General features: G+C 50.0%; 2 protein-coding genes and 1 long non-coding RNA gene across 4 annotated transcripts in view; 1 reads left to right on the forward strand and 2 right to left on the reverse strand.

Moving 5' to 3' along the window:
• Positions 1 to 4,289, reverse strand: part of Dido1 (death inducer-obliterator 1) — a 51,500-nt gene extending 47,211 nt beyond the window's left edge. Inside the window, exon 1 of one of the 2 annotated variants that reach the window (XM_078052137.1) lies at positions 4,139 to 4,289. The gene's annotated coding sequence lies outside the window, so the exon portion shown is untranslated. Of the gene's footprint in view, positions 1 to 4,112 lie in introns of both variants that reach the window. The other variant, XM_078052136.1, reaches the window with a different exon arrangement.
• Positions 4,290 to 4,366: 77 nt separating this feature from the next.
• On the forward strand, positions 4,367 to 10,833 carry Gid8 (GID complex subunit 8 homolog). The gene is made up of 5 exons (XM_005325315.5): positions 4,367 to 4,577; positions 7,048 to 7,177; positions 8,583 to 8,779; positions 9,196 to 9,393; positions 10,168 to 10,833. Exons 2-5 carry the CDS (start codon positions 7,060 to 7,062, stop codon positions 10,339 to 10,341), a joined length of 687 nt encoding a protein of 228 aa, XP_005325372.1. The 5' UTR covers positions 4,367 to 4,577; positions 7,048 to 7,059; the 3' UTR covers positions 10,342 to 10,833.
• A 175-nt stretch (positions 10,834 to 11,008) lies between these two features.
• On the reverse strand, positions 11,009 to 17,051 carry LOC144378222 (uncharacterized). Its single transcript, XR_013439921.1, has 3 exons — positions 16,914 to 17,051; positions 14,967 to 15,193; positions 11,009 to 13,588 (listed from the first exon to the last, which is right to left on the reverse strand). It is a non-coding gene; the product is annotated as an uncharacterized LOC144378222 (long non-coding RNA).
• Between the last annotated feature and the right edge of the window lie 20 nt (positions 17,052 to 17,071).

Consider the following 17,071-nt stretch of genomic DNA (forward strand, 5'->3'; position numbering starts at 1 on the left):
CACAAGGCTGCCCATCTCCGCTCAGTGCTCCGACCTCCCTGACATCTGATCACAGCAGCTGTGCCCATGCCAAAGCATGTGCACCATGCACAGGTGTACAGACACATTTATATGCTGTGAATTTTTTTTAAAAAATCATATCCAAAGCTAGTGAGTGTATGTCAAATCCCTGACCGGCCAGGGCATTCTATCAAGCTCAACATGCAACTGTACATATTGAGTACATATTGAAGTATGCTGACTAGGTAAATTAGGGGACTGCCACTCAAAATGGCATCTGTTTGGACTTTTCCATAAAAGGACTACCACTCCCTCAGGTGACTGCACTCTGGACCCAGTGTGTGTCTCAACCCCAGCAAGCACTAAAGAGGACCCTCTTTTATTTTTTGCAGTGCTGGTGACTAAACACAGCACCTCCATGTTAAGAAAGTGCTCTACCACCCTGAGCTATATCTCCAGCCTTAGGAGTTAAAGGTTTTAAAAAAGTAGGAGGAAAGAAGGGAGTAAGTTACTGCTGGGCACAGTAGCAAGTGCCTGTCATTCCAGCAACTTAGTAGGCTGAGGCAGAATGATCACAAGTTCAAGGCTAGCCTGGACAACTTAGCAGGACCCTGTCTAAAATAAAAAGGACTGGGAGTGCAGCTCAGAGGTAGAGAACCCCTGGGATCAATCCCCAGAATGGGGTCGGGGGAACTACCCTTACCAACCAATAAAACATGATCAGTGCTTCAGGGAGAAGGAAGGGAGACCATCCCTTCCTCTAAACTGCTGTGGTTTTACACACCTGGTGCCAGGATACGTGCAGCAGAACCAAGTAACAGCAAACCCTTTCCTCTTCCTTCCACATCTTCATAAGAAGAAACCACAGATACGGTGGAAGGCTGTCTGTGGAAATGGGCACCTAGGTACTCACTACCTATGGTGTGAATGACCTTGAACAGCAGCAAGTGATCGAGTTCATAAATTATCCTGAAAATTCAGAAGGTCTGTTTGGCCAAATCTCTTTGAAAGTCGGGACACTAGAGTATAAGATTTATGCTTTTGGGTTTTGAGAGTAAAACAAAAACATCTGTTGAAATAATGTGGTTATATAAAACATGGCTTTTGGACATTTTATGATTTGAGTAATGGAAGCACTCAGTATTTTATTCTCAAGAAACTTTTCTCTTAAAAAAAAAAACCCACAAAACCACTTCATTAATGTTCTTGTAAGAAATATACCTTTAGGAGGTCAGTCAAATAGAGGAAAGGGATCAGAGGTAAGAAGCGGGGGAGTGGTGGGAAGGAATACTGGCCATGATGTTGTATTGTGTGTATGTATTAACATATAACAACAAATCCCACATTATATACAACTATAAAGCACCATTTAAAAACATGGAGGGAAAAATAATATATATACCTTTAACACTGCTCTTTTTAAAGAACTGTTGATCTCTTTCAAAATGAGACAACTTCTCAGATTCAAAGTCACACCTTGGCTTGCAGAACAGGGGCATCCTGAATGCCCAGGGGCCCCTCCCAGTCACTGGCCAGGTCCTGTGGCTTCCCTCTTCCACAGGTCATCCCTTCCACATCAGAAAGCTCAGCCAGTTGATGAAACCACTAGGCTGACCATCTCGGTCAAGTTGGTGACTGCCACAGATGGGAACCGAGGTGGCCATTCTCTCCCTCACCCCTGGTGCCACTGTAGCTCTGTGTGTCTCCAGGGCTCTGGTCCAGGCTCTCCTATCTGCTCCAGATACTCTGGACAGACACCTCTGCACACCTGGCTGTGCTGTCCATCACTCTACCTGAATCAAACCTACCCATTCACCTGTTCCCCAGCAACTCCACTTTAGGCCTCACACAGCACTGCAAAACCTACACATGCAGAAAGGAGCTCCTACCTTCTGTCCCTATGCCCAACCCGGGCCCTTCTCTGGTGTTCCCTTTCAACCAATGGTCTCACCCTTTAAGTCCAGAGGCACCAGCCAAAAGCCCAGCAATGGATCCGCCCAGCCACACCACCTGCTGTTGTCCCTTGTGTGGTGTTTCTCCCCACACCTGCTGCCTGTCCCTCGGCATCTTCAGCTTCCCCTACTCATCACATTTGACTCCTTGCTCTGCCACCAGTACCACAAGTTCTGATGACTGTTGCCTACATCTCCCTGCTACATGGACACCACTGCTCTCAGTTTCTTAAAACAACACCTAACATCTTTGGGAAAAGCCCTCTGGCCAATGTGCTACTGCCTCAACAGGCTCCTCTTCCTTAGTGAGAAAGAACATGTTATGTTGCCTTTCTCCTGGATTCTGGGATTAATCATCCCTCATCTGTAGGTCTCTCTCTGAATGCATCTATCAACTCTCAGTTGCAGCCCTGATCTTCCCAGGGAGCTTTAGATGTGTCTGACAGGCACCAAATCCAACACAGCCCACACTGAGCACGCTCTCTTCCCCTCCTGCTCCATCCACATCCTTTATCAAGATTGTTCCCTCAGTGCTGGTACCCCAAAGCAACCAGGCTGCACGTGTGTGCCCCACTCTAGGCTTCTCTCCCTGAGCTCCCACAAATTGCCCATCACTAGGGACTGTCCATTTCCACCTCCCTGAAGGTCTCCCTCCCCTTTCCATTTTTGCTCCTGTCACTTCTGATACAGGTCCACAATGCTCTTCACTGATTCATTCCTTCATCTACTCAGCAAGTTCATACCAAGCTCCTACTAGATGTTTTAGCTGTAGTCAGTACACCCTATACCTTGTGGTTTTTTGATGGTAAATCATGATTTACTACTAGAACAGGAACATGTGATATGGTGTTGAGAGCCAGAGGGAATGGTTTAGAGTCTCATGTGGGAACAAGGGAGAGGACCAAATCCAGCTTTGTTGGGGAAGACTTCCCAAGGAAGTCCCATGGCTGTTGAGAAGTTAAGGGAAGCCTTTTCCACAGGCCCATCTTGTCAGCCAGGAACAAGCAGCCTTGGTGAACAGAGAACCACAAAAGGTCAGGATGGTTGGAGCAGGCAGGGTGAGAGCAGGAAGGGTGGGACTTTCAGCTGCAATCACTTTAAGTGGGCAACTGGGGAGTCCAAAGGGTGTTTAGAGGAGAGTGACCGGGAGAGATAGTGTTGGAAAGATCAACCCGTCTGCATGGTCTTGGGAGGGGAGCTGGCAGGACCTCTGTGAAGGTCATGGGTTAGGAAGATCCTGTGATAATCCAAAGAGCAAAGACCATGGTCTCAATGTTGAGGCTAGGAAACACTAAACCAGGGACGGTTTCTAGGAAGGAGTAAGAAGGAAAAGTAAGACTTGACACTGGTTGGCTGCTGGGGCTAACCCACCACCCAAAGATGGTACCAGTGAAGCCTCAAAATGACCACTCTCTTCTCCTTGGGCTTCCCCCAAGCTTTTCCCTGGGCACCCCTTGCACACTTTTGAATTGACACAGAGCTAAACCTAGGGTTATGCATGGGAAAAGACGACTGCATTGCATATGCATTTAAACAGTTTTGGGTCTGCAGATTTAGCTTATTCGGTTAATGGGAAATGTCTACTATGCAACCTATTTGCCGAACTGGATTTACTTTCAGTGAGGAAAAGTCCGACCTCAATTTCCCACGACTTCGTTCGCTTTTAAGAATCACACCACACCATCTCACCGACTTGTAAAGATTTCTTCCTGAGTCTTTGCTAAGTCTCGGCAACGACCCTGCAGTGATGGCTCTGCGTTCTTCTGGAGCAGGCAAACAATAACAAGGGACTAAATACTCCAACGCCCACTTCCACCTCCCGCCGGGCCGCTCTTCAGGCCGCCCCGCGCTCCAGGCGCCCTGGGCGGGGGTCCCCTCGGTGCGCGCCCGGGAGCAGGGTCCCCTCCGTCGATCCTCGAGGTCGGCTGAGCCAGACGCCCTAGGCTGGGTCGTTCTAACTACCGCTCTGGCCTCAAATGAGGACGCGCTCGGCAACGTCCGCCTACTAAACCCGAGGGACTCGCTTCCACCCAAAGGGAGAGCTCCAGCCGGGCGGCCGTGCTGGGCCTCGGGGACGCAAGCCAGGCAGGCCGCCAGCTGCGAGACGTCCTCCTCAGGCACCGGCGCCTTCCCACCCCGCCCCATTCCCTCCGGCCTCACACAAACGACGGGAAAGGAGCCGGGACCTTCGCCTCGGATTCAGTCTAGACGTCGCCATCCGGGCAGTACGACTCCGCACTCAGACGCCTCCGCAGCGGCCATCTTGCGCAAAGGAGGCCGACGCCTTTTGACTCTCGCGCCAACCCGTAGAGCGAGGGCGCCGCCGGCGAGTTACGCGCAAGAACGGAAGCTAAGGCATCAGCTTCCGGGGACCTCTCGGTCCGCCCCCTCGCGGGAGCGCCCCATTGGCTGCTAGCGCGCTGTCTCGTGGTCTCGCGAGAAGTGACTGAGGGCCGGACGCCGGCGCGTCTGCCCTCCGGTTCCCCGCCCCGCCCCCGTCTCCGCCGCGGCCTCCGCCTCCCTCTGCTGGGCGATTGCCGCCGTCGCCCCTCCCCGGCCCCGGGAGCGGCCGCGGAGCCGCCGCCGCCGCCCACACTGCGCTGCGCGGGAGGCGGGATCCACAAGGTAAGATGGCCGCGGAAGGCCCCGGCGGCCGGGCTGCGCGTCTCCGTGGGACCCGGCGAGCTGACCGGGGGTCGGGGCGCGCGAACTGGGGCCTGGGCTGGGCCGCCCAGCAGCGCCTTCCTGCCCCGCGGGCTCCCGACGGCCGTCTCTCCCGGAAGGGAGCATGCTGCACGTTGGCCCGCGCTCTGTCCGGGGCAGGGTTCGGGAGCGTGCGTCCCGCTCTGCCCAGGACGACTTTCGTAGTAGCACCGCGCTGGAGCCGCGGCGGAGCTGCAGCGTGCAGAGCCGGCCCTGGTCGTGCGCGGGGGCCGAGATGCGGGTCTCTGGTGCCTGTGTACCTGCTGGGGTCCAGGGGCTGCTGGTTTCTGGATGACTGCTGGTTACGTGTGGAAACTCACGAAGGTGTTTCTTCTGGGGGCTTTTTAGATTGCTCCGTAGCTCGCTAGTTTGCGAATAAGAGTTTTTGGTCTGGCTGAGTTCTGCAGTTGACCTGTAAACCACCTGAGAAACCTTAGTGCCGGTGACAGCCCGCTCACTTGACCTCCCTTCTTCCATAGTGCCCCTCTGAAAGTTCCAGCTGCTTGCGCCTTCACGTCTCTGCTTGGTCTCTGGAGTCCGTGCATCCCCTGAGTGTGTACCCCCTTGTTCCTTGTCTACCCTCTCCCTAGGTGGTCTTTGCTGAACTCTTGGCTTAGATGTTTTCCTCTTCACCACAAATGTTTCGCTAATTAATGTTTCCAGCGTGGGGCTCCACCTGTAATCCAGATGCCTGCTAGACTTCTCCAGCTACTTAGTAGTCATCCAGACCTGCCCTGCTCCTCAAACCTGTTCTACTTACAGTCGTGCCTCCGTGTTTGTGGTGACATTCTCCAAGGTTTTTCTTGCTTGGAAGCTGATCTGAATTCTTCCCTTGCTTTTGTCCCAACACATTCAGTCCAAGAGTAGCCATTAGCTCCATGACCAAAGCCTTGATCTGAATGTCTCTCGTCTCTGTTGCTGGCCTGCCTGCTCAGTGTCCAGTGTTCACCCCACTTTCACCCTGGAAACCTGTACCATCTTCTAATTTAATTTATTGAAGTAAATTAACATGAACTTTGCTGGGTATAAAGTAATATCCATACATCCATGTCAGTGGCATTGTATGAAAAGTAGCCAGTCAGGGCACTGTGTCTCTACCTCAAAAGCCAGCTAGTGCTCTGGAGCTAGCACAGCAACCCCTGTGGTCCCCACCATCTCACCCTCCTACACAGGTAACCTCCTCTGAAGTGTCAGTTTTCACACATTTAGCTACTAATACAAAACAAAAACACCTTTTGCCACATAGATATTTATTGTCATATATTTGTTCTTTCCAAAACTCATGCCTTACTTGGGTTTCCACTGTAACTTGCTGTTTGCATTCAGCATTGTTTTGAGTCATCCACATGACTCTGTGGTTTTATTTATTTTAATTGCTTTATTAAATTTTGTTGTGTGATACATGACCACAGTCCCTTCTCAAATATGAATATTTCTGAAACCAAAAATTTTGATTTTGTTTTTGTTTTTTTTAATCTGTTTGGTGGCAAAACCTGACTTAGTAAAGTCTAACAATCTCCATTGCATTTAGTGTGAATACGCTTACATTTCAATGAAGAAATAATACCTGATTATGGTGTGGTGCCCCAGGCCCTGGAGAGGCTGTCATAAAATATATGTTAACTTATACCATGTCATCTGTGCAGAATCTGAAAAGTTTTGAATTCCAGAATATACTACCCAAGGGTTTTGGATGTGGGCTCTATATACTAAGGTTTGTTTGCCCATACTCCTGTTGAATGACTGTCCAGGTAGGTGGCTTTCATGTTCTTGCTGTTTTGAGTAGTACTTCTGTGAGCAGGGTTGTCTGCACTAGGTACATGCAGATGAACTTTTCTACGGTATAGATTTAGCAAGAATGGAAATGCTAGGTTCTTAGGGGTACCACATGCAGGTTTACAAAAAATCCTGATGCATTTCAATGAATCAGTCTTCTGGCAGTACAGTAAAAGAGGTCAAGAGAAGTGTCTTTGCCATCATGTGGCATTGTTGGATTTCTTTGCCAGTCTGGTGGGCATAGGTAGGCTTACAGTCTCATTTTGCTCACATCATAGCTTATAACCCCCAGTAGTTCCCACTACACTTAGCTGGGACCCTAAATATCTCCCTCAGCTCAGAAGACCTCTACTCTCTGATGCCACTGACCCTTTGCCTCTGAACTCTCAGGCCTTTGCTGCTTTCTTGCATCCACTCTGCTTTCTGCACACCTAGCCTTGGTGTTCTCTACATGTGCATTTGGGTCTCAGGTCCTTTGTACTTGCTATGTTCAAGATTGACAGCACCTTTCCACCCTCCCACCCCCACCTCCTACTGCATTGCTGCATTTGCTTTCTGAGAGGATCCGCTGGGCATAAAATTCTTCACCAATTACCAAAACTTTTTTTTTCTATAGAAATAAACCAGAATGAGTTATGCAGAAAAGCCTGATGAAATCACAAAAGATGAGTGGATGGAAAAGCTCAACAACCTACACGTCCAGCGGGCGGACATGAATCGCCTCATCATGAACTACTTGGTCACTGGTAATGGCCTCTGTGGGGACTGCCACTTGGGCACAGCACTCCCTTTTACTCCCTTGTACTCAATGGTAATGCCACATCGTGTTCAGGCATTGGGAGATGCAGTGCTCACTTGACATACTGGTAAACTGTGTTAAGTACAGCCTTTTCAGGAGATGAGATATGTACTCCAGGTCTTTGAGAGCTAAGGCAAAAATCAGTGTCTTGGCCTTTGACAGTTTTGTAGTTAGGTAATCCAGATCATTAAGACCATTCTGAGCCAGGTGTGATGGAGCATGCCTGTCATCCCAGAGACTTGCGAGGCTAAACCAGGAGCATCAGTTCAAAGCCAGCCTCAGCAACTTGATGAGACCCAGTCTCAAAAAATAAAAAGGACACTGGGGTTGTAGCTCAGTGGTTAAGCACTTCTGGGTTCAAGCCCAATACTAAAACAAAACAGAACAATTCTGAATTGGACTTAAAGGTCAGATAATTGATGTTTTCTGGTGAGTCTGCTTCTATAAGGAGTGCCCAACTCAAAAAAGAGAGAATGGGAAGCTGGGCACTGTGGCACAGGCCTGTAATCCCTCCTGTTTGGGAGGCTGAGGCAGAAGGATTACAAGTTTGAGGCCAGCCTAGGCAATGTAGCAAAATCTGTATGGAAAAGAAAAGAAAGGAATGGGGACTGGGAATGTAGGCGTCCCTGGGAGATTAATCCCCAGTACCACAAAACAAACAAGCAACAAAAAAAGAGGGAAGGAAGAGAACAGGAGCCTGCAGGAAGAAATAGCACCAAGACCCCCTCCTCTTGGCAGGAAGATCACTGACAGCTCTAGTGAGAAAAATCAGGGGTTTTCAAAAGGCAGGAAATAAAGTTCTCTCCTTCCCTCCTGTTCATCCCTTCAAGTTAAAATCTTCCTCTGTTAATCCCCAGCCATCTCTTTAAGTTGATTTCTTAAAAGTTTCAGAAAGTTGATGAGGAAATCAGCATCTGTCCTTGTGGTGTGGGAGAGGGGGACAAACACTGCGCTGATGGTGAGGGAGCAGTTGGCTCAGGGCAGGTGAAGCCAGTATGGGCACAGCAGCCCCTTGGAGGCACAGCCGGTGTGTCTGCCTCACCAGGAGCCAGGGTGAGCTCTGGTGTGCTGGCCTGCAGTCCCAGCCTTCTTCATCTAGTGGGTCTCAGTAACCTCTTGACTGGGAAGGTGGGCTGTTTGGATGGGATGGAAGGAATGAAGTGTGCTGTTTTTCAGTTCTGTGTTTGGAGAGCATAGCCTATAAATCACAGAGACAGGAATACCAAGTCCCTAAGAAAGTGTGGTTGGTGTCACGGCTTATCTAATTGAGGCAGCTGGACGTTCTAAAGGTATGAAGGCTGCGATAGTTCCCTGCTGCCTTTCCTAGTGGTAAACATAGTTTTCATTTCTAGAAGGCTTTAAGGAAGCAGCGGAGAAGTTTCGCATGGAATCTGGAATTGAACCCAGCGTGGATCTGGAAACTCTTGATGAGCGAATCAAGATTCGGGAGATGATTCTGAAGGGTCAGATTCAGGAGGCCATTGCATTGATCAACAGCCTCCATCCAGAACTCTTGGACACAAACCGGTACCTTTACTTTCATTTGCAGGTGAGTGTTATTGGATGTGGATACTTGGTAAATTAAGGTTGTTTGCAAAGACAAGTAAGTAGGCTACTTGGCATTAATGGAATATTGTAGTTTTTTGTGGAAGTGGTATTAGAGTTATGTGCTTTACTTATTTCAGAAACTCCTTTTTGCTTTTAAAATACAATTTTTTTTTTTAAATACAAATTTAACAACCTGGAGGTATTAGAAAAGCCTCTCCTTGGAGTTGTACCTTTTTTTTTTTTTTTTTTTTTTTTTTGGTGGTGCTGGGGATGGAATCCAGGCCTTGCACACATGGTAAGCAGGTGCTCCACCCCTGAGCCCCACCCCATCCCGACTGTACCTCTGACTGGAGCCCAGTGCTCAGTGCTGCCTGCCTGGGTGGTCTGCTGAGCGTGTCTGTGTTTACCATTGACCAGCAACAGCATCTAATTGAGCTGATCCGCCAGCGAGAGACTGAGGCGGCACTAGAGTTTGCCCAGACGCAGCTGGCAGAGCAGGGCGAGGAGAGCAGAGAGTGCCTCACAGAGATGGAGCGAACACTAGCCCTGTTGGCCTTCGATAGCCCCGAGGAATCACCCTTCGGAGACCTTCTCCACATGATGCAGAGGCAAAAGGTAGTGGTCTATAAGAGGGAAAATCCTTTTACCCTGGTGGATATTAGAGAGGGAGTTCCAAAAGGGTGGCATGTGCACTGCATTTGTGGTCTGGGGTGGGACAGGGCTCTGGCTTGTGGCTCTTTGGGGAGATAGTGGCGACTCCTCCCTGGCGTTTTCTCTTTCATCTTGTTGAAGGAGGAGCAGCAGAGGTGTGATGGCCTGGCGGTGTCCAGACCCCTGTGCTCATTTTTTTTTTTTTAATTTATCTTAATCTTCCTCCTGTTTATTTGAAAACTTCTAGAAACAGGTGTCCTAAGAGGTTTTAAATTGTAATTGTGTTTTCTTCTGGGACTGCTGCTGCTCTTGTGTCCAGCCACAAACTACAGCTCAGGGCTCCCAAACCCAGGCCCCTCTCCTCCAGGGCCCGACAGGTTCCACATTGGAAGGACTACCTCCCCCAAAGGTTGCCTGAGGCTCTATAGGAGGGAGCCATGTTGCCACTGTACTGGCCTCTGCTCTCTCAGTCCCTACGGCACTTTATTTGAGAGGCTTACAGCACTTAAATGACCTTGAGGCTGGAGATGACACTTGCTGACCAGATTGTAAAAGCTACTCTGGGCAAGGACTGTGTTTAATGCCTCCAGAATGGCTCATAATTGTGGGTTTGATATTCATTTCAATGAATAGCAAACTTCTCATGAAAATGGTTTCCAAGAACATAAAATGGGTATTGTTAGTAGACGTGGCGGTGCTCTGTGTGTGTGACCTTCACTAGATGTGTCTGTTTTCTAGGTTTGGAGCGAAGTTAACCAAGCTGTTCTAGATTATGAAAATCGCGAGTCGACACCCAAGCTGGCAAAATTACTGAAACTGCTACTGTGGGCTCAGAATGAGCTGGACCAGAAGAAAGTGAAGTATCCCAAAATGACAGACCTTAGCAAAGGGGTGATCGAGGAGCCCAAGTAGAGCCTGTGCAGGCCCATCGCGCCACCCCCCACAGGACTCGCCTTCCCTGGCACAGCTGAAAGGTTCCCACTGCAGTAGGAAGCTTTTCCCCCTGGTACTTTTTTTTTGACTCAGCATCTTTCTTAAAAGGAAAACGGCTCTTTTAAATGTTGGAAGCCCCTTGGTGAAGGGTGCCATCTGGGAAGGCTGTCTGGCTGTGCACTGGTGTGTCCTGAGGACCTCAGCGCCTCGTGTCCCTGTCGGGGTGCTTGTGCCTGGCTGCCATCGGGGCTGGGTTCCTAGGGCTGCTGGGTCGACCCCGGCCTCCCTTCGAGGGGCATGAAGAGCACCCGTCACTCTTGCTTTCTGCTGGCTTGTAGGCAGACAATGCCTTTGTTAATTTTCCTAAGTCTTGTCAGGCCTTCATCTTCAAGTTTTTCCTCACCCATGTTTTTCATTTTTTTTTTCCCTTCTCTAGGAAACAATATATAAATTTGTAAATCCTAATTCAAAGATGACTTTCGTGTGAGGGTATTGAGTTGGGTTTGTTTTTCTTTTAGTCTGGGTTATGTGGCTTTCGGGGAGACGTGTGTAAGGGGTGGAGCTGTGTGCATTTTAATTTTTTATATATATATTTTGGTGCTGTATGTGATGAGAGACGAATCAGTGAACCATCTCTTGTAGGCAGTTTTGTTGAAAATAAAGGTTTCTCTTTGATTTCAATAATGACCAGAATGGCAACTGAAAAACACTGTCCTTTCAGCCAGCCTCTTGCTGGCACTCACTTCCCTGTGCTTAAGTGTGAGGAAGCCCTGGTGCTATGGGGATGGGCTCAGCAGGGTGCCCAAGGCTCTCTGTGGAAGTGCTGCTGCTGTCACTACTGTGTGTCCAGACTGTGTGTCCATCATGTGACATGTGCAGGTCGGCCCTCTGTGATGGGCATGTGCACACACGAGTGTAGACATGAAACCTCTGGTTGCAAAGGGGCCTCTAGGGCCATGCTGAAAGCCAGTGTTGGGGGTGGTCTCAGCAAGTCTGGCGGGCCGTGGAGATGATGCAGGAACTATCCAGGGGTGGGAGTACTCACTTGCCTGCAGGGACTGAGACTCCGCTGAGTCTCATCAGTCCCTTGGCTGAGTCCTGATGCTGGAGTAGAGTGTTCAGGGGCCTGGGGCCCGCAGGAGAGTGGTGTATTCTGCTTGTTCCGAGCAGCACAAGGCATCTGGACCAGCAAGGTCTGACTGGGGAGCAGGCGCCAGCTTGCCAATGCTGGCCAGTCAGGTGATCCCCTGCTGGGGGGCTGCTCTGCACATCTTTCTCCTCCACCTGCAGCCTGGCAAGGTGTTCTCAGCCTCTCTACTTCTATTTTCACTGGGTAGAAGCTTTTACCTAGATGGTTGGTGAGTGAGTCAAAACAGTAGAGCTGTTGGCAGCCATGATGGAGCCACTGTGGCCCCCAGACTGCCCCTTCCGCTGTGTTGGTTTGGGAGGTGGAGGGAGGGGAGGTCTGCCCCAGCCTCTTCATCACAGTGAGTTGTCTTCAGGTGCAACCTTTCTTTAGAACTTTCTTTCCTTAGTTTTGAAAATGAAAATAAGAGGGGAAGGGAGCAATAAAACTGCATATTTTGAAAAGCCCTAGATGACTAGCACATGATCAACTATCCTTTCTCAGTGTAGAAGAGATCGCTTCCATGGACAGTGTTTGCACTATCTGGCTCATGTGTGAAGTGTCGTCAGGTGGTGACGAGACGAGACGATGGTGTTTTATTTGCCCATTTGGTCAGAGCAGCTTCAGCAGCCATTGCTGCTCTCTCCAGGGCTGGGATGTCAGAGTGCAGGACTTCAGGTGTCCTGCCTTCTGCCAGCGCCCTGGAGAACCCCTCAGGGCTGCTTTGCTCTTAGTCTCTGCAGCAAGCAAGTGAAGTTAGACTGCTCTGGGATGATGGACGCCCAGTATACTTTGGCTTTTCTACTTTGTTTCATCTGGAGCCCACTGATGTGTTCATTAAGATGTAGTATTATAGCTGGCACTGTGGCACATGCCCATAATCCCAGGAACATGGGAGGCTGGGGGAGGAGGATGAGTGGCTTGGTGAGATCCTGTCTTGAAATGAAAGTTAATAGAAAAAGTGCTGGGGTGTAGCTCTGTGGCAGGGTGCTTGCCCAGCATGCATAAGCTCTTGTGTTGGATTCCCTGTGCTGGAAGGAAAAAAAATAATTTAACTGTTTCACAAAGTAGTTATTTCTTCTTTTTATGCCTTCTAATGGGAAGTGCCTTGAAATAAAGGAAACTTTGAGAATATTCTGGTGTTCTGTTCCCATATCATGAAGTCGTGGGAAGAATAACTCTGTTCTGGAACTTTCTCAGTCATTGGGGTTATTGCCAATTAATTGAGTACTTGTGTGTTTGCCACTTGAATTAAGTTTTCAAGTTCTGGAAAAGGCAGGTGTTGACCATGGCCTTGCCTGAGACATGGCTGAAGACCGGTGGCCCTATGCATGCAGAAACTGCAAACCAGAGTCTACCCCCAGGGTGGGGTCGAGATTGGGGTAGCACACTTTATTTCCTTCTTTCTATGCACTTTTGGTTTGGAGAATGGAAGAACTAGGAATCCAGGAAGACTCTTAACATGTTTCATGATACAGATGCTGACGCCTTCAGGATAATGGAGCAGGACTCCCTTCCAGGTTGTTGCTTTCCAGTCTCAGTATGAACAAAAGACCAAATTAAAAGCCTCCGGGAGCAGAGAGGTCTGTCTGCACCTCTGTTGGTGGAAGGTGTCGAGTGGTTTTGTGGGACACCGTGGCATGGGTGAGTCTGTCCCTAGCCTTCACTCGTCACTGCTCTGTTGATGATTTATTCTGATGCCACCACATGGATTCTTGCAATGGGATATGTTTTGGTGTCAGAAATAGGTATTGCTGTGTCAGATGGACAGTCAGTCATTCTCTCTGCAGCAGCCATGTTAAATCCTGCAAAACGCCCTCGTCCGCCAGAGCACTATGTTGTGTGCACATTGGGTTCTGTCATTTCTTGTTCCAGGGAGGCATTTGAGCCCTGCCAAGCCCGGTGGAAGTCAGTATGTCAGAACTGGAAGAGTAGAAAGAAACTGGATTTCTGTTAATACACTTTGGTTTTAATCTTGCCCCACTCCAGTAGTACTTATCTTTGTACAGAAAATCTCATAGAGCGCTAGCACGGGTGGGACCTAGGTTCGATCCTCAGCACCACATAAAAATAAAGGCATTGTGTTGTGTCCATCTATACCTAAAAAAAAAGAAAGAAAGAAAATTAAAAAAAAAAAGAAAAAGAAAATCTCCAAGCATATCCAACATAAGAGCCCACCACTCTGCTGGGAGCTGCAGCTGTTGCAGGGCTGCTTCCTGTGCTCTCAGCCATCATGGTAAGGGCTCAGGCTGTGGAGAGCAGTATGAGGAAGACGCCATGGGGTCAGCAGTGGCACCTGGGATGTGACGTCATGCACTTAGTGCGTGTTGGGTGTTTCAGCATAGGAAAGGAAGACCTTCCTCCCCATCACTGTTCCTGTTGACACGACAGGACCTGGTGTGTGATCCTGATGCTAGCTCGGGTTTGCCTCGTGCTTGCAGAAGGCAATGCAGTGATTCATGACGGTAGGTGTCACTGGAGTGCTGGGATGTGTGTGCCAGCATGGCAGTCCAGGAGGCTCCTGGACAAGCTGTGACCTGCTTGTCTGGGATGCTCTGCCTGTGTCAGGGTACCATCATTGCTTGCAACTTTTTACTCATGTAAAAGTAAAATATGGCATTTGCATGGCCCTTGGTATAGCTCATTGTGTTGGACTTCTGGGGCCTGTGCTCCATTGGGTAGACTGTCCTGACACAGAATGGCTCTAGGCAGTAAGGTCTGGGTCACAGACCCATGGACGTGAGGCACTTGATCCAACTGGCTCACGGGTAGATGTGGTTCATGAGTGATGACTCCACCTGTGTGGGGAAGAGGTGCCCCATCTCAGGGTGCCTGTGGATACTCGGCAGGAACATGGTGATCCAGTTCATCTGTAGCTTCTCCCTGACTCCTAGTTGGAAGACCAGGTTTAAGGTTCCAGTGTGACCTCAATACAAAGAAAAACTATCTGGAGGAACCACAGGCCTGTTTGCACCCAGAAGGTACTGAGATGTGACTGCTGGAGATGAGTGGGCATTGTGCACTGTGTCTTTGAAGGAGTGTGTTTTAGATGCAGGTCCAGTGCAAGCCTGCCCAGCTGCTGTGTGTGCTGGGTGGGAGCCTCCTGGCTGGCATATGGATCTTGGGAGGATGACCACTAGAGTACAGTTGCTTCCTATGCTGGCATATGTGGCCTCCAGCCAGCTCTGTCTTCTCCCTTCCTGCAGACACACTGACAGCTTTGCTCACACACGATTTTCTCCCTCCTATGGGTCAGGAGTCTGACAGTTTCCCTGCTGGCTTTTGGAAGTGAAATAAGCTGACCCATCAAGAGTTGTGACCTGGAGTGGCGGCCATAACCTGCAGGACTGTCAGCTGCTCAGGCCCAGGGTCCCTGTTTGACTACAGACTTAGGACACCATGGTCTCTGCCCTCTGCACACTCAAGTTAGAGATCTTGCCCACCAGTATTTTTAAGATTTAAACTAAAGTCACAGCACCTTGAAAAGCATGAGTGCTCAGAGCTTCAGAGTCTCCACGTACAGTCCCGGCTGCACAGAGCTGTTGGCGTCTCAGAGAGCCTTCCTCTGGCTCCCTGAAGAGTCAGGTGGGCCCTTGTCCCATTTTCTTCTCTGCTGAACACAGTATGCAGTCCAGAAGGTGGATGCTCCCTCTACAGTCATCCATGCTAATGTGTCCAGCATCAAGATCTCCTTCATTACATTGCCTGTCAGTAACAGGAAACAGTGTCACGTTTTAGTCCACTGATTTGGATGTCTCATCTTTAGGGCCATGCTCGAAAGTTGGGCTGGAGGGGTGGAGTTAAGTGGGTACAGGGAGGAGACCCAGGCGGCATGGGTTTGCCTTTGCCATCTGGATCCACACCTGCCTCCCTCCCGTGTAGTGGATGCTGAGGAGCAGGATGGCAGCGCCAGCGCAGAGGTGGGTATTAGTGAGAGGAGATGCACAGCTGTCTCTCTGCAGCAGCACCTGGAGTGCACAACAGGTAAGGTCGGCTGGCCACCTGAGAGCAGGAAGCCATGCTTCGTGACACAAGACCCAGGTGTTCCCCATTCTCATCTTCTCTAAGTTATTTCCCACGTGGAAACGCCATTTGTTATTTGGGTGTGAGAAACTCATAGAATTAGCAGGAAGCTAGAGTGTGTCTGCCCTGGCCACCACCAACACCTGAGGTGTGGCCCTCCACCTGCACCATGCCTCTGCCTTAATGGGACAGGGCCCTAGGGCCTGGATGAGGCAACAGCCTTGTTCTCCCTGTCACCACGCTGCCATGACCTGTACACATGCAGCCAGGGTGGTCTCTGAACCTCTGGGGACTTCCTGACTTCTTTCTGGCCTCTTTCCCCTGCCTCAGCCCTAGCCGTGTGGGCAGCCACCCCCTGTCCTGGCCTTGGTCCTGAGCTGTGTGCCCACCACCGTGGCTCACTCACTGCGCAGGTCTCTCCTCACCCAACCTATTTGAAGTAACATCCCTTTTTTCCTTTTGTCCGTTCACCCCAGAGCATCAGCTCCAAGAAGAAATGATAAATGTCCAGTACATTGTGATTCCGGGACTTAAAATTATCATCAAAGAACTTCATGCAATGGATGAAAGTCAGTAGGAAGAGAACAGAGTGTTGATACCAGAGTGTAGGAAAAATCCTCAAACCCCGTGCAGTGGACTAGGGATACTGAGGGAATCCTCTGCCAACATTTCTATCCTGCTGAGCACTGATATAGAGGAGTAGCCTTGCTTTTAGGTCCTGGGTTTTTGTTGTTGTTGTTGTTTTGTTTTTTTCTTTAATTCTGGAGATTGAACTGTGGGCCTCACACATGCTAAACATGTAAACTACTGAGCTACACCCCCAGCCCAAGATCCAATATTGTTTAGACCTCTACTGCCAGTGTGTCTGGAGCTGGGCAGTGCACACCAGGAGGCAGATGCTGGGGGCCCTGCAGGGGCTGGGCTGTTGAAAGTGCAGGTATCTCAAGGGTGCAGGGAAATCCCACTCTCCCTGTGAGTGAGCCTTTTGCAGGTTTCAGCATGGAGCTGGTGTGAAGAGAGACCCCTGGATGTCCACCACCTTTTTCGGCTGGGTGTGCAGTGTGCTGAATTGTCAGTGTAGCGCCGGCACCTCAGCAGCAGGCTTGTAAGCCTTGACCCATGCCTAGCCTCTGGCACCAGCCCAAAGCCTGACCCACACTGGTGCTCGATACTAGCTGTGCCATGGGCTCAGAGGTGAGTGACCACCTTCCTCCTTCAGCACTCTGTGGACACCTGAATCACCTAGCTCTTACCAGCCTAGCTTGGGGGAGTTTCACAGCTGGGGCCTGCCCCAATAAATTTTAAAAACTGGTTACCCAGCGCAGCTTTGCTGTCTTCCTACTTGGCTAAGGATTTTTCCCCAAGCTTGACTGAATCAGTACACAGCCCTGTGGGAACTTACTTCATCCTCAGTTTGTAGACAGGAACAGGGGCCCCCACTGCTCCAGAGCCTGCCCAAGGTCGCTGCTGGGCTGGCACATCCGGGGCCAGGATCCCCCCCAGGATTGGTCTCCTCCACAGCCCGGAAGTCCCAGTGCCAATCCTGGGGGCTGCATTGCG

Source organism: Ictidomys tridecemlineatus, chromosome 5 (assembly GCF_052094955.1).
Source record: "Ictidomys tridecemlineatus isolate mIctTri1 chromosome 5, mIctTri1.hap1, whole genome shotgun sequence".
NCBI lineage: Eukaryota > Metazoa > Chordata > Mammalia > Rodentia > Sciuridae > Ictidomys > Ictidomys tridecemlineatus.

Excerpts from the sequence above, each read along its gene's own strand:
- Gid8 (XM_005325315.5), top strand. The coding sequence starts at position 7,060 with ATGAGTTATGCAGAAAAGCCTGATGAAATCACAAAAGATGAGTGGATG. Across the intron at positions 8,780-9,195 it reads ACCTTTACTTTCATTTGCAG|CAACAGCATCTAATTGAGCT; the intron begins GTGAGTGTTATT and ends ACCATTGACCAG. Across the intron at positions 9,394-10,167 it reads ACATGATGCAGAGGCAAAAG|GTTTGGAGCGAAGTTAACCA; the intron begins GTAGTGGTCTAT and ends TCTGTTTTCTAG.